The sequence below is a fragment of the Pyrgilauda ruficollis genome, unplaced genomic scaffold, assembly GCF_017590135.1.
Source record: "Pyrgilauda ruficollis isolate IOZ18807 unplaced genomic scaffold, ASM1759013v1 scaffold39, whole genome shotgun sequence".
NCBI classification, from domain to species: Eukaryota; Metazoa; Chordata; class Aves; order Passeriformes; family Passeridae; genus Pyrgilauda; species Pyrgilauda ruficollis.
The window spans coordinates 4,834,363-4,857,040 of NW_024525378.1; the positions used below are offsets into that span (position 1 = coordinate 4,834,363).

General features: G+C 55.5%; 1 protein-coding gene across 1 annotated transcript; it reads left to right on the forward strand.

Moving 5' to 3' along the window:
* The first annotated feature begins 1,683 nt into the window (after window positions 1–1,683).
* On the forward strand, window positions 1,684–22,424 carry TP73 (tumor protein p73). Its single transcript, XM_041476554.1, has 10 exons — window positions 1,684–1,722; window positions 4,813–5,058; window positions 16,950–17,033; window positions 17,090–17,225; window positions 17,555–17,643; window positions 17,943–18,067; window positions 18,585–18,739; window positions 19,484–19,616; window positions 20,403–20,496; window positions 22,023–22,424. The coding sequence occupies exons 1-10, from the start codon at window positions 1,684–1,686 to the stop codon at window positions 22,344–22,346; spliced, it is 1,425 nt and encodes a 474-aa protein (XP_041332488.1). The 3' UTR covers window positions 22,347–22,424.
* The last annotated feature ends 254 nt before the right edge of the window (window positions 22,425–22,678 follow it).

The following is a 22,678-nucleotide window of genomic DNA, read 5'->3' on the forward strand; positions in this document are numbered from 1 at the left end:
GCCGAGCTCGCAGCTCTGCTCCCAGCACAGCCCCAGCTCCGTGCCGCTGCCTTTCCTGCCAGAAGCCTTTGCTTCTGCCTGAGACAAAGTCTTGGGAAAGCATCGCTGCCGTGCGAGACATCCCGGCCGCTTGTGCGTGTTCGGCAGCGCCCGGGAGCATCCCTGAGGCTGTTGGATGCATCTCCCTGAGGGGAGACACTGTTTCCCTCCGGAAAATTGCTGTTTCCCTCCCGAAAGTCGCTGTTTCCCTCCAGAAGGTTGCTGTTTCCCTCCAGAAAGTCGCTGTTTCCCTCGCCGACAGCTTGCCTCCCCTCCCCCAGCCCCTTTTCCCTCGCTTTCCGCTCGCTTTCCCTCCCTTCCCCGGCCTTTCACAGCGGGCAGGAGCCGGGCAGAGCGCTGCTAATTGTGGCTGTGCCCCTCGCTGGGCGAGCCTCGCCTTTCCCGCCGCTCCCGCTGTAAGCACAGCCGAGCCCGGCGGGGACGGAGCAGCCTGGGGTGCGCGACAGAAAGTGCTCTGGTAACGGGATGGGGAGAGGCTGCGGAGGGACCACTCAGCCCATGCTGATTCCTGCTGTTCTTGGCACACATCGGTGCCACAGTGGTGCTGGTGCTCGGTGGCACTGAGCAGGTCACCCCAATGCTCTGTCAGGCATCCATCCCTAACTATTCCTGTCTGTCCCTCTAGAAATCCATCCATCCATCCATCATCCATCCATCCCTCCATCCTTCCATCATCCATCCATCCCTCCATCATCCATCCATCCCTCCATCATCCATCCATCCATCCATCCATCTATCCATCCATCATCCATCCATCCATCCATCCATCTATCAATCCTTCCATCATCCATCCATCCATCCCTCCATCCATCTATCCATCCATGCATCCATCCATCCGTCCATCCATCGTCCATCCATCAACCATCCATCCATCCATCCATCCATTATCCATCCATCCATCCATCCATCCATCCCTCCACCCATCCATCCTCCATCCATCCATCCATCATCCATCCATCCTCACCCATCTGTGTCCATCCATTATCCATCCATCCTCACCCATCTGTGTCCATCCATTATCCATCCATCCTCACCCATCTGTGTCCATCCATTATCCATCCATCCTCACCCATCTGTGTCCATCCATCCAGATAAAAACAACTCCATATCTCCCAGACATGGAGTTCTCTCAGAGTCACTGCCCTGCCTGGTCAGTGCCAGGGTGGGCACCTCAGTGTGCAGGTGACAGCTGCCAGCCCAGCAGGTCTCCAACCCCGTGTGGCTGGAAGAAGCTTTGGGGAGTGGGATCTGGACAGGTGTGGTGGTGGAGCTGGATCCCTGCTCTCCCTGCAGTGGGAATGGTTGGTATCGCCCAGTCCATCACTGGGCAAGCTGGGGCCTGCCCTGTGCTTTAATGAATAGTCATGAGGGACAGAAGGGGTGGGCCCCGTTTTGTTGTTGGATGCAGCGAGTTGACAGAACTAAGGGAGATGAAAAAAGCAAAAAAGCCAACAGACGGCGGCACACAGACGGGCGGCCAGCGCAGCATCCCTGGCGCTGCTGCCCGCCCGGCCCCGCTCCGCTCCTTCCTCCCATCGCCACCCCTCCCCGGCGGCCGCCCCGACCCCATGACTCCCGTGCCAGGAGGTTTCCCCGCGCTCCGTGAGCCCCGAGACAACTAAAATGCTCTACATCAGCGACCCGATGCAGCATTACACCACGGTAGGTGCTGCTTGCTGCGGGCGGGCTTTGCTTTGATGCTCTCCTTAGAGTTATCCTCTGCTTCTGGGGTACCTGCTCTGGCTCTGCCTGCCCAGCCCGGGTGCTGGATGCTCCAGCACAGGGGTTGTGCCAGTGCACTCCTGTCGGGGGTACCTGCTCTGGCTCTGCCTGCCCAGCCCGGGTGCTGGATGCTCCAGGGGTTGTGCCAGTGCACTCCTGTCTCTGTCCTGCAGCTCAGGATTCCAGCTGGAGGACCTGGAGCTGGTGCAGCCCTGCTCGTGTTGGTGCAGGATGCTGCAGCCTCGGCAGTCAGTCACTGCTCCTCTTGCTTTGCCCCATCTGCTGCTTGCAGAGCCCAAGGTGTTGATTTAAAGCTCAGGTGCCGAGGGTGCAGGGTCCCTCAGCTGTGTGTGGGAAGGGGTCAGCCAGAGCATCCACCCAAGGAGCAGCTGGGGGTGCTGGGGGTGTCCAGCATCACTTTGTCATCCACTGGGGACCTCCTCAGCTGAGCCCACACTGCACACCTGCCTCCCCAGGCAGGTTTCCTCTCCCTGCTGGAAATCCCTGGGAGGGCAGGGCACGTACCTGTACCTGTACCTGTACCTGTACCTGTACCTGTACCTGTACCTGTGCCTGTACCTGTGCTGCAGGTAATACATTTCCAGCCCTGTCCCTAAGTGCTGAGGTTGTTTCCTTAGGGAAAAGGGTTTGTGTCTGTCCCTGGCATTTGGAACAGTCCAGCACAGGTACAGAGAGAGTCAAAGACAGAAGGAAATCCTTTCATTCCTCGTTTTATGTTAAGTGTGTTGGTACCAAGCCCGTGTGTCCCATTGTTGGGGCTGTTCCATGGGAGGTCGTTGCTGCAGTTGTGTGAACAATTATCCCTGTGTGTGTAGGTACATATTTACACACACACACAAACACTGTTGCCTTCAATTTGTCTTTTAGCGGAATGTTTCCACAATTTCATCAGTTTTGAGCAGCAAGTCTGTGGTTTTGCCCACGCACCTGACTCTGGGTCTCTCTGCCAGCAGATTCCCAAATTCTGGGCACTCAGGGTGCTGCCTCCTGCTTTGTGCTAAGGCATCCCAGCTCGGGGCAGCCAGAGGTGATACCCTGGGTCTCATATCTCACCATTCCTCCTGAGGGAAGGTTTTCTCCCACACAGAGCTCGGGATGCTCCGTTCTGTGGTGGGTCCCCATTCACTTGCCCATTCACAGCCACAGGCTTCAGCCATGGCTTCAGTCCTGTCTCTCAGCATGGGAGCAAAACAGCTCAGCCCTGGTACTCCTGGATCAGCTGGGCTGGGAGCAGCCCCATCCAGCAGCAATCCCTTTCCCTTGCTGCTGTTCTCCTGGGTGATCCCTCAGCTTTGCCTGTGCCACCTCAGTGGCTCTGCCCTGCCCATAGTCCCTGCAGCAGTTCCATTTCCCAGTTGAATGCTGAAAGCTTTCCTAATGTGCCTGTTTTGCCAGAGTTTCTCATAAGTTTTTCTCCAGGTGAAGGCTGGATTAAGGAAAGCTTGGCTTGTCTTTGGCTGGGCTATTTATAGAGTGGTGAGGAGGAATAGAGGGATTTAGGCACATATTTTAGGGGAGAAAATGGCTGGATGCATAAAAGCAAGCCAGATCTTGTTCAGCATTCCTCCAGTTAGTCACAGGCTCCAACGACCTTGTGAGAGATGCAGGCAACAGGAGAACTTCCCTGGAGAAGGATGATTGCCTTTAAACCATTCCACATCGAAGAGGGTTGGGTGAGGTTGGGATCCCAAGTTAAAACACGTTTCCTGATTCCTGAGCCGTGAGCTTTGCAGCCCTCTGGAGAAGGCTGAGCCTGCTGGCTGTGCCCACGGCTGCTTCCACAGCTCTTGGCTTCCCAGAGCTGCCCCAGAGGGTGCTGGGGACAGGGACAGTCCCTGCCAGGCACAAGGGCAGTCCCAGGGGGGCTGTGCCCTTGCTCCAGTGCTGGGAGCTAGGGTGACACACGGCAATGCACCCGACAGTGTGCATGGTCACCAGCACTGCCACTGCCTCCGGGGCTGCAGGGTGAGAGCAACCCCTGAGCAATTCAGAAATTGTAGATTTCTGGGGGAAAAACCCCATCCCACTCGCTCTGATTTGACTCTGATTTTCTGATGAAATACTAAGATTGATTTAGCCACAGGGCTCTTGGGAATGTCGCTTGGGCTGTGCCTTGGGTAAAGGAGCTGCCAGCTCTTATTGGAAGAATCTGGCAGTAATTGGTCAGAATAGGAATAAGGAAAAAAATTTAAAAGGTCATTATTTGGTCCCACAGGTCTGGAATGAGAGCCAGGACCTGCCTAAGAGGTCCCTGTGCCCTGTGATTTTGCTGCAGCGCCTGCTTTGTAGGTTTGAGGTTTTCCCCAAATTAGAGATGCATCAGGCACTGGGAGCAGACATCCCGCTGGGAAACCAGCTACAAACCACTGCTCGGGGCTGGCCGGCTCGGGGAAGCACTCCCAGGAGCGGTGGGTGGGTGTGTGTCCGTGACCAGTGAACACACCGGGGACAGGCTGGAAAAGAGGCTGGAAAACGGGACGGCCGCTGGGAATCGCCGCGGCGATGGAGCAGTGTCATCGCCAGGGACTGCTGCTCGCCTTGGCGGGGTGGCTTCGCAGAGCTGTGACACTCTGGCTGCTGGAAGGGACAGCGCGGAGCAGAGCCCTGCGTGCAGGACAGGGCTGGCACTCCCCACCTCCAGCGGAACATTTCCCACACCTGAGCAAACCCCACAACCTCCCTGCCCTCTCCCCGCTGTCAGAAGCGTGGCTTTCCCGAGGCAGGTGCTCTAGAAACCCGGGGATTGGGGCACCTCGCTGCCTCCAGCGAGGATGGAGAGGCTCGAGGGGGGAGATTTAAGCACACGGATTTCATCCCTCACACAAGTGGCGACCTGTCAGAAAACCCGAGCCACCCAGACCAGCTCCTTTGACTCCCCTCCCGCACGCTGGCCCTTTAAGGAGGCTGTAACAGGACACCCCAGCTCTGGAGAAAGGTGGCTGAGGTTTCCCTGTCTCTAAACTGGCTGGTGTTTTCTTTTTTCCCTCCTCCCCTTTTCCCTTCCTCCAGTCCCAGTTCAATTTGCTGAACAACAGCATGGATCAGAGCATCGGCAGCAGAGCAGCCTCCACCAGCCCCTACAGCTCCGAGCACACCTCCAATGTCCCAACGCATTCTCCCTACTCGCAGCCCAGCTCTACCTTCGACGCCATGTCCCCGGCCCCCGTCATCCCCTCCAACACCGACTACCCTGGTCCCCACCACTTCGAGGTGACCTTCCAGCAATCCAGCACCGCCAAGTCAGCCACCTGGACAGTAAGTTTGAGTTCTTCTGCCTTGGCTGGGGAGATGCTCAGCGCTGCCGAGCGCGTCCTCACTGCCAGCAGCGCCCAGGCTGGTGGTGGCAAGGGGAGGTGGCACGGGGCAGCTGCGGGACGCAGCCACCACTGGTGGCGACTTCACCGGCACAGGTGGTGGCCCTGGGAAGGGAAGTAGCTGGAAACATCCCTGCTTGCTTTCCAGGGGGTTTGTCCCAAAGGGGTGTGAAGGACGGCGGCTGGGATGTCACTTCTCTCGTGGCGATTCCCTTAATTGTGGGTAGATGTCCTGCGAAAATAAATGTCCTGGGGAAGTACCTGCCTTGTTCTCACGGTGCTTCCCGGCGTATTTGCCAGCGGGTGCTGTCAGAGGCGAGACCGTGGGCGAGAGGGACCTTTGCTCGTGTCTCCCGGCGCCGTTCCCAGCTGTGGTGTGAATGCCATTTACAGCTGTGCTGTAAAATGTCATTTACAGTCCTTCTCCCTCCCGTATTAGAGGAGTAACTTAATCCCTACAAGTCGCAGCAAATAACAGAGCAGGATTTTGAGCGCAGTAGGTTTTGATGCCCAGAGGGATGGCTGCACAGCCCCTGCTGTCGCTCGGAGCCGGGATGCAGCTTTGCTCCACAGCTGCTCCTGCTGCCCGGCACGGGACAGCTCTGCGAGCAGGGACCCGGGGGCCGGGCAGAGCGCACGGGATCTGCTCTGCTTTCTGTGACAAAAAGTCCTAAATTCGCAGCCCTGCTGCTGGCTCAGCTCGGCGTTTTTAAGGAGAACCAGCGCTTGTGGCCGGTGGCACAAGTGTCAATCCCGCAGCGGGTGCCTCTGAGGGAGCAGCTGACCATGCTCGAGCCGGGTTTTCTCCCCCGGGAAGCACCGGCAGAGCAGGAAGGTTGGGATGGGACGGCTGACACCCCGCAGGAGCAGCAGAGTTTCCTCCGGGGCTGCGGTTTGACATGGTCATGGAACGGGCAGAGCATCCCAGCGGTATTTAAGCCCCGGGTGTGATAATGACCTTTGTTTGCGGAAGGTGACGTGTTTAATTGCCAAGACAGTCCCTCCCGCGGGACACAGAAAGCATCCTCGGATGCTGCAGGGACACTCCGGGCAGCTGTGGACGGGATGCTCCCCGTTATCCCGGGGAGGATGCGGGAGGAGAACGGGGCTCGGCAGCTCCGCAGCGCTGGGGCTGTGTCCTGCCGAAGCCAGAGGGTGTGTGCAGTGGAAAGCAGCAGCGATCGGGTGTTTAAAAGCAGCCGAATTCCCGCTGGTGCAGTCCAGCAGCTTCCCCGCTGGCGGTGGCTGCTGCTTCACACGGACCGGGCACTCGGGACAGCGCCCTGCCCTCGCAGGGTGTTAAATCTCCACTCTTTCCACTGTCTTTCCTTGCGGCATTTCATTAGGAAGTGAATAAACCGGAGGTCCTCGGGCAGGATGTGATTCCAGCCCGCTCCTGTCCCCGCTGGGGGATAACGCCTGGCAGCCACAGGTAAAGCTGCACAGGACCTGCCCAGGGAAGGGAAGGGAGGCATTCCCGTGCTAAAGCGTCCCAATGGAAACCGAAACAAGGCACTGCAGCGTGTCCTGTCCCGGCACGTAGGGATGGGGGCCAGAACGTGGCCGATGCTCGCTTGCCACTGTCCCCAGCTAGGAGTGCTGTGGGATGGCTTTGGGGTGGAGCAGACGCAGCTCAGCGGGGCTCCCCTCCTGAAAGCCATCCCATCCCCCGGGATCTTTCCACAGCTCTAACTAAAGGTTGCTCAGGCTGTCTCACATCACCTTGTGCTGACTGTTCTCCTCTGGCTGTGTCCCACTGGGAACTCGGCACCCAGGACAGGATGTGGCTGTTTTTCCCAAGCCTTTGCGGGAGTTCAGGGCAGGCAGTGCCACACGGTGCCCTCCCAGCCTCGGGGGAGCAGCTGGACCCGGGAGCTGCCTGAAGAACGGGCTCACTCCAGGGGTGGCTGCGAGCATCTGTGGAGGATGCACCCACCTGCTGGGGCTGGGAGCCACGGCTGCAAGGACGGGCCCTGGGAAGGGTCCTGAGTGAGGATTTGAATGCCTGAAGTGGTTTTAGCACTTGGGAGGACACTCAGAGCTGTGTGGCCCTCTGAGCCACAATGCTGGCGTGGCTGCATCCCCCAGAGCAGGTTGGCTGCAGGGCCAGTGCCCACCTGCACTGGAGCTGAGCCTCGTGGAGAGCAGCAGTGTCACCCTGGAGAGCACAGGGGATGTTTCATTTGGAGCAGTGATTCCTGCAGGATTGCCAAGGCGGGTGCAGCATGTCCAGCTTGTCAAGGTGCCACATGAGAAATGGTCCTGCTGCTGTGACACTGGCGTCACTCCCTGTCCTCCTGGTGTCCTCCTGGTGTCCTCCTGGCTGGGGCTGTCACAGGCATGGTCAGTGCTGGAAGATGAGGCTGCTGCCTTCCTCCAACTCACCGTGAGCTCTGCAGTGCCACTGCCACACCTGAGTTTGTCCTGGTTTAACGGGGTAAGGAGCTCAGCAAAACAAATGTGTTCTGTGTTGTTAGTGAACTCACAAATAACACTGTGTGAGCCTCCACAGGAGCTGGGAACACACACCTAAGGTAAGGAAAAGCCATTGGGAAATGCAGGCACTTAGGAAGAGAAGGTAAATGTCTGGTCAGCAGGGCTGGGGACAGAAAGGGACATCTGACAGCAGGGATGGCCACACCTTGCCAAACAGCATCAACCATCCTGGTGCTCTGCTTTGGGACAGCACTTGGGAAGAACCAACCCAGCCTGTTCCTCCTGGGGAAGCCTCGTGGCTTTTGGATACGCTGAGCTTTGCTGCACCCAATAATTCATGCCAGGATGGTTGATTAATTTCCACCAGGCACTGATCATAAGCTCAGCAGAGCCAACACGCTGGGCAGCATTTTGGAGCTTTGAGGGGTCTGCTGCACTGGAAGGAGTCTCAGCTGAAGGTCTCCTGCAATCTGGGGTTGAATCATGGAGGATCTGGCCACAGAGGAAAGGACAGCTGGTGAGCAGGCAATGCCAAAACAAATGGTTTCCGTGAGTCATCTTGTCAAAAGATTTGGCATCATTTTTTGATATAGCCACGAGCTTTGGTTGATGGAAGTGTGTATCCCAATGGTCTCCTGGTTTTGAAGGATTTTGACTTGAATCCCTCTGGGGGATGTGGCATTATCCATTCTCCCTCAGTAGGAGAGGAGGATCCTAAGGACAGGTGAGCTGGCCCCTTTAGGGTGCTGGACAAGCCCTTGCTCTGCAGGGCTGTGCAAATCAGTGTCACCTGGGCAGGGGTGTCCCCAAGCCCTGTCCACACACAGTGCTCCTGTCCACACTTCAAACCCTGTGTTGACAAAACAGACACAGCCTGGGAGGGAGATGTGAAGAAAATGAACAGTTTGGAACAGATGCCTTGTAGAGCAATACCTCAGAAACGTTGTGCATGGAGGTTTCCCCCAAGAAGAGCAAGGGGGCTCGACCATGGTGTGCCCAGGAGGTGGTTCCTGATAGCAGCCAGCTCTTTAATCTAATAGCAAAAGACATAATGAGATCCAGCACTTGGAAGCTGAAGCCAGGCAAATTCAAACTAGAAACAAGGAGGTATATTTTTTTTTTTTTTTAGCAGTGAGGATAATTAACCATAGGAACAATTTACCAAGGAATGTGGTGGATTCTCCCAACTCCTGAAGGATTCAAATGAGGAGTCTGCATATCTCTCCAGAGATAAGATGTGCTTTAGCAGACACCCTTGACTCAATGCAGGAGGAAGAGGAAGGGGGTTGAGGGTAGCAATGTGGGCAGGGTGACCAGAACATCATCAGCTGCTCTCTCTTGCTTCAAAATGCTGAATTTCTAATTTTAGAAAAAAGGTGAATGGAGAAGGGTGAAGCCTTGGGACAGGCATTACGCAGCTCTGTCCTGTCAGAGGGACTCTGGGCAGCAGTGGGTGACACTGGTGTCCCAGCCCCCGGCCTGAGCTCTGACCAGCTCTGGACAGCAGCAGCCTCACCAGCCCGTCCTGCGGGAAGCCCTCCAATCTGCTACCACCTCCCTTTTCATTTTTAATGGCCTTCTTATCACAGAGACCAACGGCCAGATGCCGAAAATAAGTTTTTCCCTGCGGGTTGGAAGCCCCCCTCTGGCAGGCTGCTCCGGCTGAGCCCCGGGAGCTGCGGCACGGCAAGACGGGGCACGCCGGCATCCTGCCCGGCCGCCGGGGCACCGCGGCTCCGCTGCCCGGAGCTGCCCGGACACGCTGCAGCCGCAGCCCATCGCTGCTGTTTTCTCGCCGCAGCCCCTCGCCACGCCAGCCAGCTGGTAACTGACGGATAATTAGGATTTTTCTCAAGTCGGGTTGGCGGCGGAGAGGGGCTCCCTCCGAGCTGGATGCTGTCGCGTGTGCCAGAGCTGCAGAGGTGTTAATGGGGTCTTTGGGACGTGGGGGATCGAGCTCGGTGTGGGGCAGCTGTCTGGGCTCACACGGAGCCCCTGGAGCTGGGGGGAGATGGACAAACCGCCGAGCAGGCAGGCAGGGTCTGTGTCAGACCCTCTGACACAGCCATGCAGGGGCTGAACCACACCCAGGGTCTTGTTGCTGTTTCAGGCAGCAAAAACCCTGCATGGGGAAGGCTGGACAGGAGGGGAGAGCAGCTCCTGCTGCCGTGGATGGCTGTCCAGCAGTCACCCACAGCAAACCAGGCTGCATCCCAGTGCTCAGCCAGTGGGAGATGGCAGCGTGGAACTGGTTCCACTTGCTTGATAGATCTTGCAGCTGGAGCATGAGCACAGGGGAGCTGAAATGTTTTCTCTGGTCCTGACTGAATGAGGAGGATGGGTGTAAGTGGTGTGTGGGAGGCAGGTTCTCTCCCCTGCTGGTCACTGTGGCTTTTTGGAGTAGAGGCAGATATGAAGAGGAGGGAAAATTCTTCAGGAGCATCTCTGTACCATGAACCCCCTCTGCAAACTCTCTCTGGCACCTTCCCATATCCCAGGGAGGCTGCTGTCCAACAGTCATGCCCTGGAGATGATTTGGGCAGAAACAGCTGAGGATACCCTGAGTAGCTGTGCAGATGAGTGTGGATATTTTGGTGTGCCAGGAGTAGGAAAGCAACCTCAGCACCAGCCTGCTCCAGAGCACATCGAAGCCAACCACTGGAGGCTTTCCACCAGCTCTCTCAGGGTGTGGATGAGGCTCCAGGAGCTCCAGACACAATGGAATTAAGAAAAAAGGCAAAGGAATTCGGTGTGTGATGTTCCAACACGATCCCACTATCAGTTCCACTATCTTGAACGTGTCTGGTATGCACAGGTCAAGGGAATGGCTTCCTGGCAATGCTGCTGCATGGGGAAGGCAAAGCTCCCTGGCAGGAGAGGTGGGAGAGGGCTGGGAGCCCTGATCTCTGCTGCACGGGAGGGGAAAGGATGCTGGTGTGCCCTTGGCAAAGCCACACACTGCCCGTGCCCACCCCAGGCAGTGGCTGAGAGAGAGCAGAGGAGCAGCCCCTCCTGCATGGCACAGCCCTCCTGGGATGCTCCAGATCCAGTGGTTTCCCCCTAAATCCTGCTCTTGCTGTGCTGGTTTTCACATTTCCTTTCCAGCAGCAATTCCCAAGGCCAGCTCAGCCTCCTTTTCCCTTCTCTCTCCTCCCAACCTGCTCCCTGCATCCTTGGCAGTGTGAAGTAATCTCCTTGCTGGATTTGTGGCTTCCTTTTTTGAGTGGGAGGGAGCTCTGGGCTGGCTTGGTTGGGGGATCTGAGTATCCACCACACAGAGGGAGTCAGAGCTACCAGAAGAGATTAAACCCTCATTGTGCCAGCGTTGGATCAGCAGTGAGAGAGATCCCCGCTGGAAGTTATTTTAAGGATGTGCTCACTGGGGAAGGCAGGGAGAGGAGTCCTTTGGGGATGAACCAAGGAATTTTAATTAGCAGTAATGGCATGCTAATTAAGGTAGAAGAACACAGGCTGGAGCACAGGGAGCCTCCCTGTGCTGCTCTGCTGCAGGGCCCTGAGACATCAGCAGTCTGTAGGGCTGGGAGACCTGTGGGGGACAGAGCTGATGATGGCTGGGGTGATCAGGGGGCTCTTCTGAGTGCCTTGAGACCCCCTGTGCTGGGCACAGCTGGTGGTGGCTTGGTGTCACCCCAAGGCATTACTGCTGTGGTACTGGGACCACAGCGAGGTGAGTGTTGGGAATCCCTTATGGTCACCACCCCAATCCATCATTATTGTGGCACAGGGAATGGAGACGGGGGAGATGGCTTTTGGGGCATCCCTATGGCTGTCACTCCAATCCATCATTATTGTGGCACAGGGAATGGAGACGGGGGAGATGGCTTTTGGTGTATCCTTTATGGCCATCACCCCAATCCATTGCTGCTGTGGTGCAGGGAATGGAGATGTGGGGAGATGAGTTTTGAGGCATCCCTATTGCTATCACCCCAATCCATCATTGCTGTGGTGTAGGGACTGGAGGCACAGGGAAGTGAATGTTTGGCATCCTTTATGGCCATCACCCCAAACCCATCACTATTGTAGCACAGGGAATGGAAATGTGGGGAGATAGGTTTTGGGGTATCCCTATGGCCATCACCCCAATCCATCACTGCTGTGGCACAGGGAATCTGTGGTGTAGGGACTGGAGGCACAGGGAAGTGAATGTTTGGCATCCTTTATGGCCATCACCCCAACCCATCATTATTGTAGCACAGGGAATGGAGATGTGGGGAGATGGGTTTTGGGGTATCCCTATGGCCATCACCCCAATCCATCACTGCTGTGGCACAGGGAATGGAGATGTAGGGAGATGGCTTTTGGGGGCATCCCTATGGCCATCACTTCAATCCATCATCACTGTGATGCAGGGACTGGAGGCACGGGGCACCAGGGTACCTCTTACAGCCATCCCCAGGGCAATATCCCCCCTGTTCAGCCCACCTGTGTGCTGACAGGTACCTCAGGCCCTGCTGGACACTCCCCTCTCCTCTCAGACACCAGTCGTACTCAAACCTGGCTCGTAGTAAATGAGCAACAAAGTAGCTTGGGGAGGAATTTCCAGCTCAGTGAGGAGTTTACAGGCCGGTGATTAAAAAATAGTTATTAAAAAAAAATTAGACAGAGAAAAAAAAATTAGCTGTGCCGCCGGCACGTCTTCCAGGATCTGCCGTAACAGATTCGTCCGAGCCGGTTAACGGTATTTGCGGTTTGCAAGATGCTACATGTCTGGGGAAGATGACAGACACGTTATTATCACCTCTCGCCTGCGATCTGCCCCAACCTGTCCCAGGATGCAGCTCTGCAGCTGCTTGCTGGGGAGTGCAAGGAAATTAGCAGCCGGAGGCAGCACTTTTCTTCTCTCTGCCTTGCCAGGCCAGTGGCTTTATTGGGGATCCATTGACTGCAGTCCTGGACACGTCTTGAGTCAAGCTAATGAGAAGCCTGGAATGTAGGAGAAGAGGAGGAGGAGGAGGGGAGGATTTGTGGAAAAAGCAATTGTTGAGCAAATCATTTCCTTCTAGAGGGAAAGGAGGCCTTGGCTGCGCCTTCCCCAACAGGCAAGTCTAGACGCTTAGGTGTCAACAGTTGAAGATAAATAAGATTTTATCAGCTCCAAATCTGTTGGGACACATCCTCCTAGCGGTTCTGCTGCCCAGGGATGGCCGGGCGAGATGGACTTCGCCAGGAAGACTTTCCAGCAGAGGATTCAGGTTATTTTTTGTGTGAGGCTGTCAGCATCCATGGGGAAAACCACCTCTCCCTGCTCATTTCCTGTGTGGGGAGGTAGCCCCGGGGCTGAGCAGTGGTGGCCTCTGGAGCCATCTCCTGGTCCTCTCTCAGGGTGGGCAGTGATGATGCTGAGGCTCCACGTCAGCGCTGCATCCATGAGCCATTGTGGGGCATTTACTCAGTGGAATCTTGTGGTGTCCAGAACATTTCCTTGGGGCAGCAGCACCAGGATAACCATGGTGAAGCCTCACAGTGGCCGGTGGCACCATGGGGTGACTGGTTTATGTCCTGTTCCATCTGGCAGTGGTGCAGTATGGTCTCACCCAAAAAACAGCTGCATTTCAGACACATCCAAAGGCCCTTTGTGGTACTAAGCTCTTGGGGAAACAGAGCTTAGAGATGATAGGCTGCTAGGAGTTAAATAATTTGGCTTTTCCATTTTTTTTGCTTATTCCCAGTACTCTGGACAGACAGCAGTAGCAGGGAAGGGACAGAGACAGAGCTGGCATTACAGTATCAGCCCAGAAGTTGAGGGCAACACTGCAAGCTGCAGGAAATGCCAAAGGAATAGGGGTTCTGTGTGTTTCCATAGGCTCCAGGGGAGACTGTCAGTGCTGTGCAAGCTGCAGGAAATGCCAAAGGAATAGGGGTTCTGTGTGTTTCCAGGGGAGACTGTCAGTGCTGCAGCTGCTCTGTGCTGGTTCAATCAACCCAGCCTTCACAAGCCACAGAAACCTTTTGTGTTCCTCAAACACAAATAATACTCAAAACAGAGAGTCTCCAATGTTTTCCAGGAACAGAGGTGACCTGAGTCCAAATGTAACCGTGGAGACAGACACCAGTGATCCCCAGGGTAGAGCAGGGTGTGGAGGCACAGACAGGAGATGCCCAGGGCAGAACATACCCTGGCTTCTTTGTAGGTGTGAAAGGAATCCTGGACATGCCAGGAAAGGGTTCAGGTGCCCCAAAATATTGTTCCTATACCCAGCAGCAAGCTGGCCACAGCTCAAGTGACCTGAGCTTTGGCTGTGACCCAGCTGCCACATGTGGCCAGTCCTGAGAGGTCAGTTTGTCTAAACACTGCAGAATGGGAAGGATGTGGGTAAACAGACTGAGGTTCCCCTGTGCAGGTGGCAGGAACACAGCCATGGCACAGAGAGCCAAGCAGCGAGGCAGCCACGCTGGTTTGAGATTAAATCCCAGCATTTTGATCTCTGGGTTCTGCTCTGCCACTGCCTCATGTCACATTTAAGGAGGCTGTGGTCCCTGCAGGGTGCTGGGCAGGGTATGGCTGTGCTGGGAGGTACCAGGACCTCAGGTGATGCAGCACAGCCCAGCAGAGATGTGCATGGGGCCAATAATTATCAAATACAGATAATGGAGGAGAGAGGTGTCTGCCCAGGGACACTACACAGTGCAGATATTGCTGTCCCCTACAGAGAGTGTGCTTTGCCAAGCTGGGGATGCAGAACCTCCTGGCATCCCAAAATCACAATGCTGCTTGTCCTGGTGGCCATGAGCAGCCAGGTCCTCTCTGTGGGACCTCTCAGCCCTGGCTGCAGCTGGAGGTGTGGCACAGGACGGCTCCACAGGGAGAGGAATCAGGAGCGCAGCCACCCAGGGCACAGCCTGGACTTTTCTTGCCCAGAATTATCAGCAGGGAGTTCCTTAAAAGAATAGTTTGTTATTGTGGAGGGATCTTTGAAGGCGATCCCGGAGCTGTTGGGACACGATAAGGTTATCAGCAGAGGCAAGTCTGCACGGAGCGGCCGCCTTCCCCCTGCAGGGCATCACTCTGCTATTTAACAGAGATTTATCCATGTCATAACATGGTATAATGAGAGAATTTGTTACCAAAGAACTTGCCATAATGCACCTCTGCTCTTCCAGAGCAGTTATAGTTCCCAGGCATGTTGAGGGCTGCCCGGGAATGTCTACATGAAAAGATCCTTTGACAGGAGTTGTCAGTATTTTAACACCTGGCAAGGAAGAGCCCCCTCCAAATAACCCTTGTTTTGCCATGGTGGCTCCTCTAAACGAGGGTGTTGAACCCCATCGTGGTGGGTGAGTGGGTCCCATGGGCTGTAGCCACATGGGAGTTTCCAGCCAGGCAGAGCAGAGTCACCCCATTGTGAGTGAAGCCCACGCTTCCAGCTCAGGCCTGATCACTGAGAATCCCTGCTGGGGATACAGGCTCACACCCAGGAAGCTAACCTGGCCATGGAGTCAAGGTGTAGTCAGCATCATCTGGTATGAGAGCAAAATTTTGGGATTTCAGTAGGTGTTTCCAGGCATCTTATCTTGTTGGGTGAGTCCAAGTGCCTACAAAAATAAGGATTAATTCTTGTTGTTGGGTTCAAGTGAATGTTACACCTCTCAGGCACCACCCCCCAGTGACCACAGCATCTTCCTGCTCCCCCAGCACTGAACAGATTCTGATCTTGGGACACCCAAGACACCCCACTGAGCTGGTACCTGCAGCTGGCCACCACCAGTGCAGTGCTGGAGGAGCTGCAGGAGCTGCTGCTGTTTGCCTTGGCAGATCCTCGGCCCTTTATGTCTTCTCAGAACTTCCACAGAGACCACCTAAATGAGACAAACCTGGCAATGTTTTCTGTTATTTGCCCTATCCCTGTCCTGGTGGTGGGAGCAGCTCAGCCATGGATGGATCTACTCCTGCAGATCCCAGTGGGACTGGGAGACACAAATCCTTCCTGCCTGATCCACAGCTGCACTGGGACATGCTCATAGCCAGGAAAAGTGGGGACAGAGCCATCACTGTCAGCCCCTGAACACCCTCCAGCCCTGTGCTGAGCCCCTGTTTTGGGCAGCCCCTGCTCAGGAACTGCCTGGCATGGGGAGAGCAGAGCCTCCCCTCGGCACACCTGTATTTGGATGGCTCAGGACAAGCTTTAACATCCCCACAAACGCTCTGCACGGTGGTATTTTTTTGGCATCGGGCGCTGTGTTGTGGGGATGAGATAAAATACCTGGAGCAGGAACATGCCCTGCCATGCAGGGACGGGCTGCTCCGAGCACAGGGGTGGGCTGGTGTATAGCAAACACATTCCTTGTGAGATGGAAAACAGCGTGGCACAGCTGAGGTGGAAGGGAATTGCACATCCCCACACCTGGGCAGTTCTTGGAAGGTGAAGGACAAGCTCTTCTTCTCCAGCTCTGCTCTGGAGGGGCACACACTGCAGCCCCCAGAGCTTCCTCCATCCAAGGGGCTTGTGAGACAAGTTTGCCACCAAGCAAACCCCACTGTGCCCTCACGGGGAGGAATTTGGTGGCCACACACCATTTTCTACTCAGGAGTGACGGCTGGCACTGCCTCCAGCTGCCACAGAGCATCCTCCTCCCCCAGCCAGCCCGGGCTGTGATCCCCATCCTGTCCCTACCCCGTCCCCTCCATGAACCACTGCTGCTGCAAAGGATTGAGTCAGGATCAGGACAAACCCATCTGTGTCAGAACTAAACTCCCAGGTCCTGTGACACTGCTAATGGCACCAAGCATTATTTCCTTTGGCTGTGGTGTGTCAGTGCCCTGAGTGCTCCATGTGTGAGGCCCATTTCCAAAATGGGCTGAGTGATGCACGAACAAGAGTTTTGCTGATTTCCAGTGAGATTCCCTCTGTCTCAGTGCAGTGGTGCCTGCTCTGCCAGAGCCCTTGCCCATCTGCAAAACCCTTCCCTACCCCAAGAGGTGGCTGTATCTGACTTATGTGGAGAGCAGCTACCACATAGTGCCGGTGAAACTGTCAGATTTCAGCATTTCCAGGGGAAAGGGAAGAGAAAGAAGTCCTGCCTTTACACCAGAGCAGCAGAGGAAGCTGAGGTTGGATGGGGGAGCACCCTCCACCCCACCAGAGATGCTCACCTGAGGGATGTCTCCTGTTTTCCAGTGACATTCCCTCTGTCTCAGTGCAGTGGTGCCTGCTCTGCCAGAGCCCTTGCCCATCTGTAAAACCCTTCCCTGCCCCAGGAGGTGGCTGTATCTGGTTTACACGGAAACATAGTGTGGGTGAAGTTGTCAGATTTCAACATTTCCAGGGGAAAGGGAAGAGAAGGAAGCCCTGCCTTTGCACCAGAGCAGCAGAGGAAGCTGAGGTTGGATGGGGGAGCACCCTCCACCCCACCTGAGGGATGTCTCCTGTTTTCCAGTACTCCCCGCTGCTGAAGAAGCTCTACTGTCAGATCGCCAAGACATGCCCCATCCAGATCAAGGTGTCCACCTCGCCAGCCCCAGTGCCCTTCCCAAGGGGAAGCAGGGCCACTGATTGCGCTGTTCTCCCAGCGGCCAGGTCCTGGGCAGGAGATCCTTCGAGGGGCGGATCTGTGCCTGTCCCGGCAGGGACCGGAAAGCCGACGAGGATCATTTCCGAGAGCAGCAAGCCCTGAACGAGAGCACGGCCAAGAACGGCAATGCCAACAAGCGCAGTGAGTCCCCTGACAGGGGTGAGGGACTCCGGGCACCTGAAATCCCTGCCCTCCACAAGTTTGGGCTCAAATCCACACTCAGGGATGATGCTTTGACCTTTCTCCACTAAATCTCATAAGTCAGACCCCGCCCCTCTCCTCGCAGAGCCCAAAGATGCCTGTGCATGGCTCTCATGGCTGGATATATTTATTCATTATTGAAAATAACAAAGGGACATGCACATGCCGGGCCCAAGGGAATGGTTTTAGCATCCTGCACAGCTTGAGGTGCTCCCTGCCACGTCCTGTCTCCCACGACTCTACCAATTCTCTTCCCCTCTCCTTTCCAGCCTTCAAGCAGAGCCCCCAGGGCATCCCAGCGCTGGGCACCGGCGTTAAGAAACGGAGGCACGGAGAGGAGGAGATGTACTACGTGCCTGTAAGTGTGAGTGAGCTGCAATGGGGTCAGAAATCCGATTGGGACAGCGGTGGCACCGTCCCCCCTGCCAGAAGCACCTTGGGGAGGGGATGTCAGGCAGGTTGGGGCTCCTGTAGGACAGCAGGAGCCTTGGGAATAGGAACAGAAGCATCCATGGACACAGGTGTCCAAGGGATTGAGGCATCCCAAGCAGTCCCTGGCCACAGTGACAGTTGGTCTGGGTGAAAAAAAGGGAGCATGGGGAATTGGCCAGGTGGGATGGGAATAAAGCAAAGTCCTGGTCTTGTTCCCTCCTCCAGGTGCGAGGCCGGGAGAACTTTGAGATCCTGATGAAGATAAAGGAGAGCCTGGAGCTGGTGGAGCTGGTCCCGCAGCAGCTGGTGGATTCCTACCGGCAGCAGCAGCAGCAGCTCCTGCCGAGGCAGTGAGTCGCCCTCACAGCCCCCGAGACCCTCACAGCCCCTGAGACTCTCACAGCCACTGAGACCCCCACAGCCCCTGAGACCCTCACAGCCCCCGAGACCCTCACAGGCCCTGAGAACCCCACAGCCCCTGAGACCCTCACAGCTCCAGAGACCACCCCAATCCCTGAGGCCCCCACAGTTCCTGAGAACCCCCAATCCTCCAGGCCCCTGCAGCCTCCTGAGATCCCCACAGTTCTGAGACCTCCACTATCACTGAGGCCTCCATTGTCCCTCAGATCCCCACAGTCCCCCAGAGCCCTGGAGCTCCTCCAGGCCCCTGCAGCTCCTGAGACCCTCACAGTTCCTGAGACTGCCACAGTCCTTGAGGCCCCTACAGTCCCCCCAGCCCCTCAAGTCCCCCACAGCCCCTGAGCACCCTTGTAGGAGGCCTGTGAGCTGGGAGGGAGCTGCAGCCCGGAGCAGAGCAGCTCCATCCCACTCACCCCAGTCTGACCAGACTGTTCCCACCCCAAACAGGAGCCAGCTGCAGACACCTTCCTCCTACGGCCCCGTGCTTTCCCCCATGAATAAAGTCCACGGCGGAGGAATCAACAAGCTGCCCTCTGTGAACCAGCTGGTGGGGCAGCCTGCCCAGCACGGCTCCAGTTCTGCACCCAGCCTGGGCCCCATGGGTACGTCCTCTGTCAGCAGGCCGGGCACAGGGCTCTCCCTGCCCAGGAGTGGGGGTTATTATCGATTTCTTGATTTCTGGGCCCCTCCCTGGGGGTTTGCCTCTCAGGGGAAACCCCCCTGGAGCAGTTCTTTGTCAGGAAAAGGAGATGAACTGGACTTTTTTGGTCTTCTGCTAGTTGTTTATCATTATCTTATCAATGCTTCAGCACACCATCTACACCAGGCTTTGCACATAGGAAAAGCACCACAAAATGGCTACAGATGTAGTTTCAAGGTCTTTTAAAGTTGCCCCATCCAATTAACTTTTAAATTGCACTTTATTTTTACCTGTCTACCAACAACTCATCCCTTGTCTGTCCACGTAACCTAAAACTGTGGCTTTCCTTGACCAATCACCCTGTGCCACCAACACTACACAAAATGGAGTAGGTGAAGAAGAAGGTCAGGACAACACCCAATGCCCTCTATCTTGCCTCCATCTACAACATACTAAAAATCCCAAAACCTAACTTTCTCACCCAAGTGACATTCTATACTACTCTCTATAATCTGTTTCACACTTTTGTAGACTCTAATCTATCTTGTAGTTCTGGAAGCTTTCTCCATGGGTGAGGGTCAAAGCCAGTGCTTCCCTGGGGGTGAGGACCCCTCAGAGCAGACAGAAATATTCCCTATGCCCTGGCTTCCCACAGTTTATCAGGTCTGGGTAGTGTCTAACAGGTGTATTTGTTGTCACTGCCCAGGACCTGGAATGCTGAACAGCCACCCCATGCAGACCAATGGAGAAATGAACGGGGGCCACTCATCCCAGTCCATGGTGTCCGGGTCACACTGCACCCCCCCTCCACCCTACAACGCAGACCCCAGCCTCGTCAGGTAGGGAAGGCACCTGGTGTCCTGTCTGTCTTGTCCTCTGCTCCTTGCTGTGCCCCTCGCTCTAACCTTCCCATCTGTCTGGCAACTGGTCAACTGGCCACTGGCCCCAACTGAGAAATCACTGCTGTTCCTCTCACCTCAGCAGCCAAAGCCCAGCTACCAATCAGTTAGGAAGCCCCACTGCCCTCATACACCTCCCTGGGAATCCATCCCTGATCAATTAGAAATTAAGTGCATCATAAAGAGGATCTTGTCCTACATATCTTTATGAGCTTCCCCCTTCTTCTTCCAGCAACACCTGGAAATGGGTCCATGTGGCTTATTTCAATCAGAAATGTATTAACAGCTCTGCAGGTTTTTAATGTTTTGGCCTTTAAAAAGACCATGGATGTTTTGACAGACCTTGGGCCAGCACCCACACAGGGCAGAGCCTGGGTTGTGCCCTGATCCCCCTCCCCAGTAGCTTGAGATCCCTCATGAGTTCCTGAGCCAAAATCTCAGATCACAGGGCAGAGCCTGGGTTGTGCCCTGATCCCCCTCCCCAGTAGCTTGAGCTCCTTCATATTATATGAGTTCCTGAGCCAAAATCTCAGACAATCAGGAGAAAAACATGTGTAGTTTTAGGAATGAACACAACCCCACACTGTGCTTTGACCTTAGTGCCAGTGGAGCACCCATGGAGCTCTCCACATCCCCCACCTGACATGGTCTGTCCCCACAGAGATGGGACACAGCTGTTGTTCATGAGAACTTAATGCCACTTTATTTTCCAAACTTTCTCTGCAGTTTTTTAACAGGATTGGGGTGTCCAAACTGCATCGACTATTTCACCTCACAAGGGTTACAGAATATTTACCACCTGCAGAACCTATCCATAGAGGTAAATGCTTTGGGGAGATCTGTTCTTACCACTTGTTTCCCGCAGCTGTTGGTCTGAAAAGCAAAATCAAAAGTGTTTTGGAGGAAGGTGCCCCAACCCCTCACAGAGAACATGTGTTCCCAGGATTGATGCCTGTCATTCCTGTCCCCTTGATGGTCCTTTGGAGGTAGCTATTGCTCAGGCCTCGAAAAAAATCACAACCAGTCCCAAAAAACCACAAACAATCTCAGCTGCTTCCTCCGGACTCTCAGAAACAACAGAGATCAAAGATCCCCAGGCCTGAGCTCAGGGAGATTTTCCACCTAACACAGAGAACACAGCTGAGGTGTTCAGTGGAATACCCCATATCCCACAGAGCCAGCAGGGACACCCCACTGCAGCTCAGAGAGGCTTAATCTGGTCTCACCTCTTCCCCTTCTAATCTTTAGAATGAAAGAAGCTAAAATAAGGGAGCTGAGCCCAGGACATTTTTATTAAGGGAAGTCTGGAATGAAATAGCCCAGGTCAGGCAAAAGCTGTCAGAAAAAGCATGGAGGGGATGCTGGAAATACCTGAGTGCCCAGAGCATCAGCTTCTGCTGCTGCCACACTCTGGTGCTGGTACCAGGGGCGGCACTGGAGCTGGGGCTTCCCCAGGCCATCAGAGGAACAAGAAAAAGGAAAACAAAAAATAATCCTGAACGTTTTGAGCCATGGAAAACCCTGTAAATCCCTGAGTTGGTGTTTTGACTGAGACAGAGCTCCTGCCCGACCCTGTTTTGACCTTGTTTTGCCCCAGGCAGGTGTAGCAGTGTCTCTACCTGGCAGCTACAACATCCCTCAGGAGAGATGAGGATTTGTCATGGTAGCTGGGGCCAGTTGTGTAACCTGAGCCTGGTTTTGGACCATTTGCTGAACTAACTCCATGACTGCCTGTCAGTTGTCCACAGAAACATTTAGGAATGGCCAAAACTTGTGTCAGGGCAGAGCTGTGTGTCTGAGTCGGCGTTTGTAGCTACTAATTGCATACTCACTGTCTGCTCCAGTTAACGCTCCCGTGAGTCTCTGTGCTGGCATTAACACAGACCCCTGGCAGCTCCCCCCTGTGCTGGTGTGTGTCCTGGCACATGTCCCCAGCCTGAGGTCACCCACCTCTCCTGGTGTCACCCACCTCAGTGCTCAAGGCTGGTGCTGCTCCAGCCTCCTGGGCCAGGACCAGAGCAGAGTCCATCCCAAGTGCACAGCCACAGGGATGCTCCACACGCTGCTCTGCAACCTGTGTTCAAGGGGAATGATCCTTTCCTCCCCTCCCATTTCCACATCAGTTTGATGTGAACCCCTCCCAAAACAACAAAAATCTCCAGCCTGCAAACCTGCAGTGAGTAACTTGGTTTCAAAAGAGAAATAACCCAGGGGATGAGGCACCCATGGCCACGGCGGGAGGTCCAGCTCTGCTCTGTTGAGCATTGCACCCATGTGTCCCCTCAAAGCACAACCTGGGGCTCTTTCCTGCTGGTACAGCCCCACTCAGTGGTGTTGTCCTTGCAGGATCTCGCAGCACTGAAGATCCCGGAGCAGTACCGCATGATCATCTGGCGGGGTCTGCAGGAGCTCAAGCAGAGCCACGACTACGGGGCCCAGCAGCTGATCCGCTCCAGCAGCAGCAACGCCTCCACCATCTCCATCGGCAGCTCGGGCGAGCTGCAGCGGCAGCGGGTGATGGAGGCCGTGCATTTCCGCGTGCGCCACACCATCACCATCCCCAACCGCGGCGCGGCCGACGACTGGGCCGACTTCGGCTTCGACCTCCCGGACTGCAAATCCCGCAAACAGTCCATAAAGGAGGAGTTCACGGAGGGAGAGATCAACTGAGGGGCTCCAGAGGTGGCAGCGAGACACCGGAGGGGTGACAAAACCCCCCCCTCAAAACGTATTTGCAGCCTTGGGCACCTGGAGGAGTTTAACTTTGTTATCCAGGGGAACTGCAGGCCCTGAGCCAGGCAGGAGGTGCCTGCCTGGGGAGGAAACTGGAGGTGAGGAGGAGGAGGAAGGAAAGGAGGAGGGCAGCTGAGTCAGATCAGCAGCCAGAGTGGGATTTCTGCCTGCCCACGGAACAGGAGGCACTGTGTGGTTTGTGTTTTCCTGGAGCATCCCTGCATCCAGCCGTGTAAGGACAGCTCATTTTTCTCACCCCTGCTCACCGT

Bases quoted from the DNA above. Each gene is read 5' to 3' on its own strand.
- TP73 (XM_041476554.1), top strand. From the start codon at position 1,684: ATGCTCTACATCAGCGACCCGATGCAGCATTACACCACG. The intron at 17,226-17,554 runs GTGAGTCCCCTG...TCTCCTTTCCAG, and splicing joins CGGCAATGCCAACAAGCGCA to CCTTCAAGCAGAGCCCCCAG. The intron at 18,068-18,584 runs GTGAGTCGCCCT...CACCCCAAACAG, and splicing joins CAGCAGCTCCTGCCGAGGCA to GAGCCAGCTGCAGACACCTT.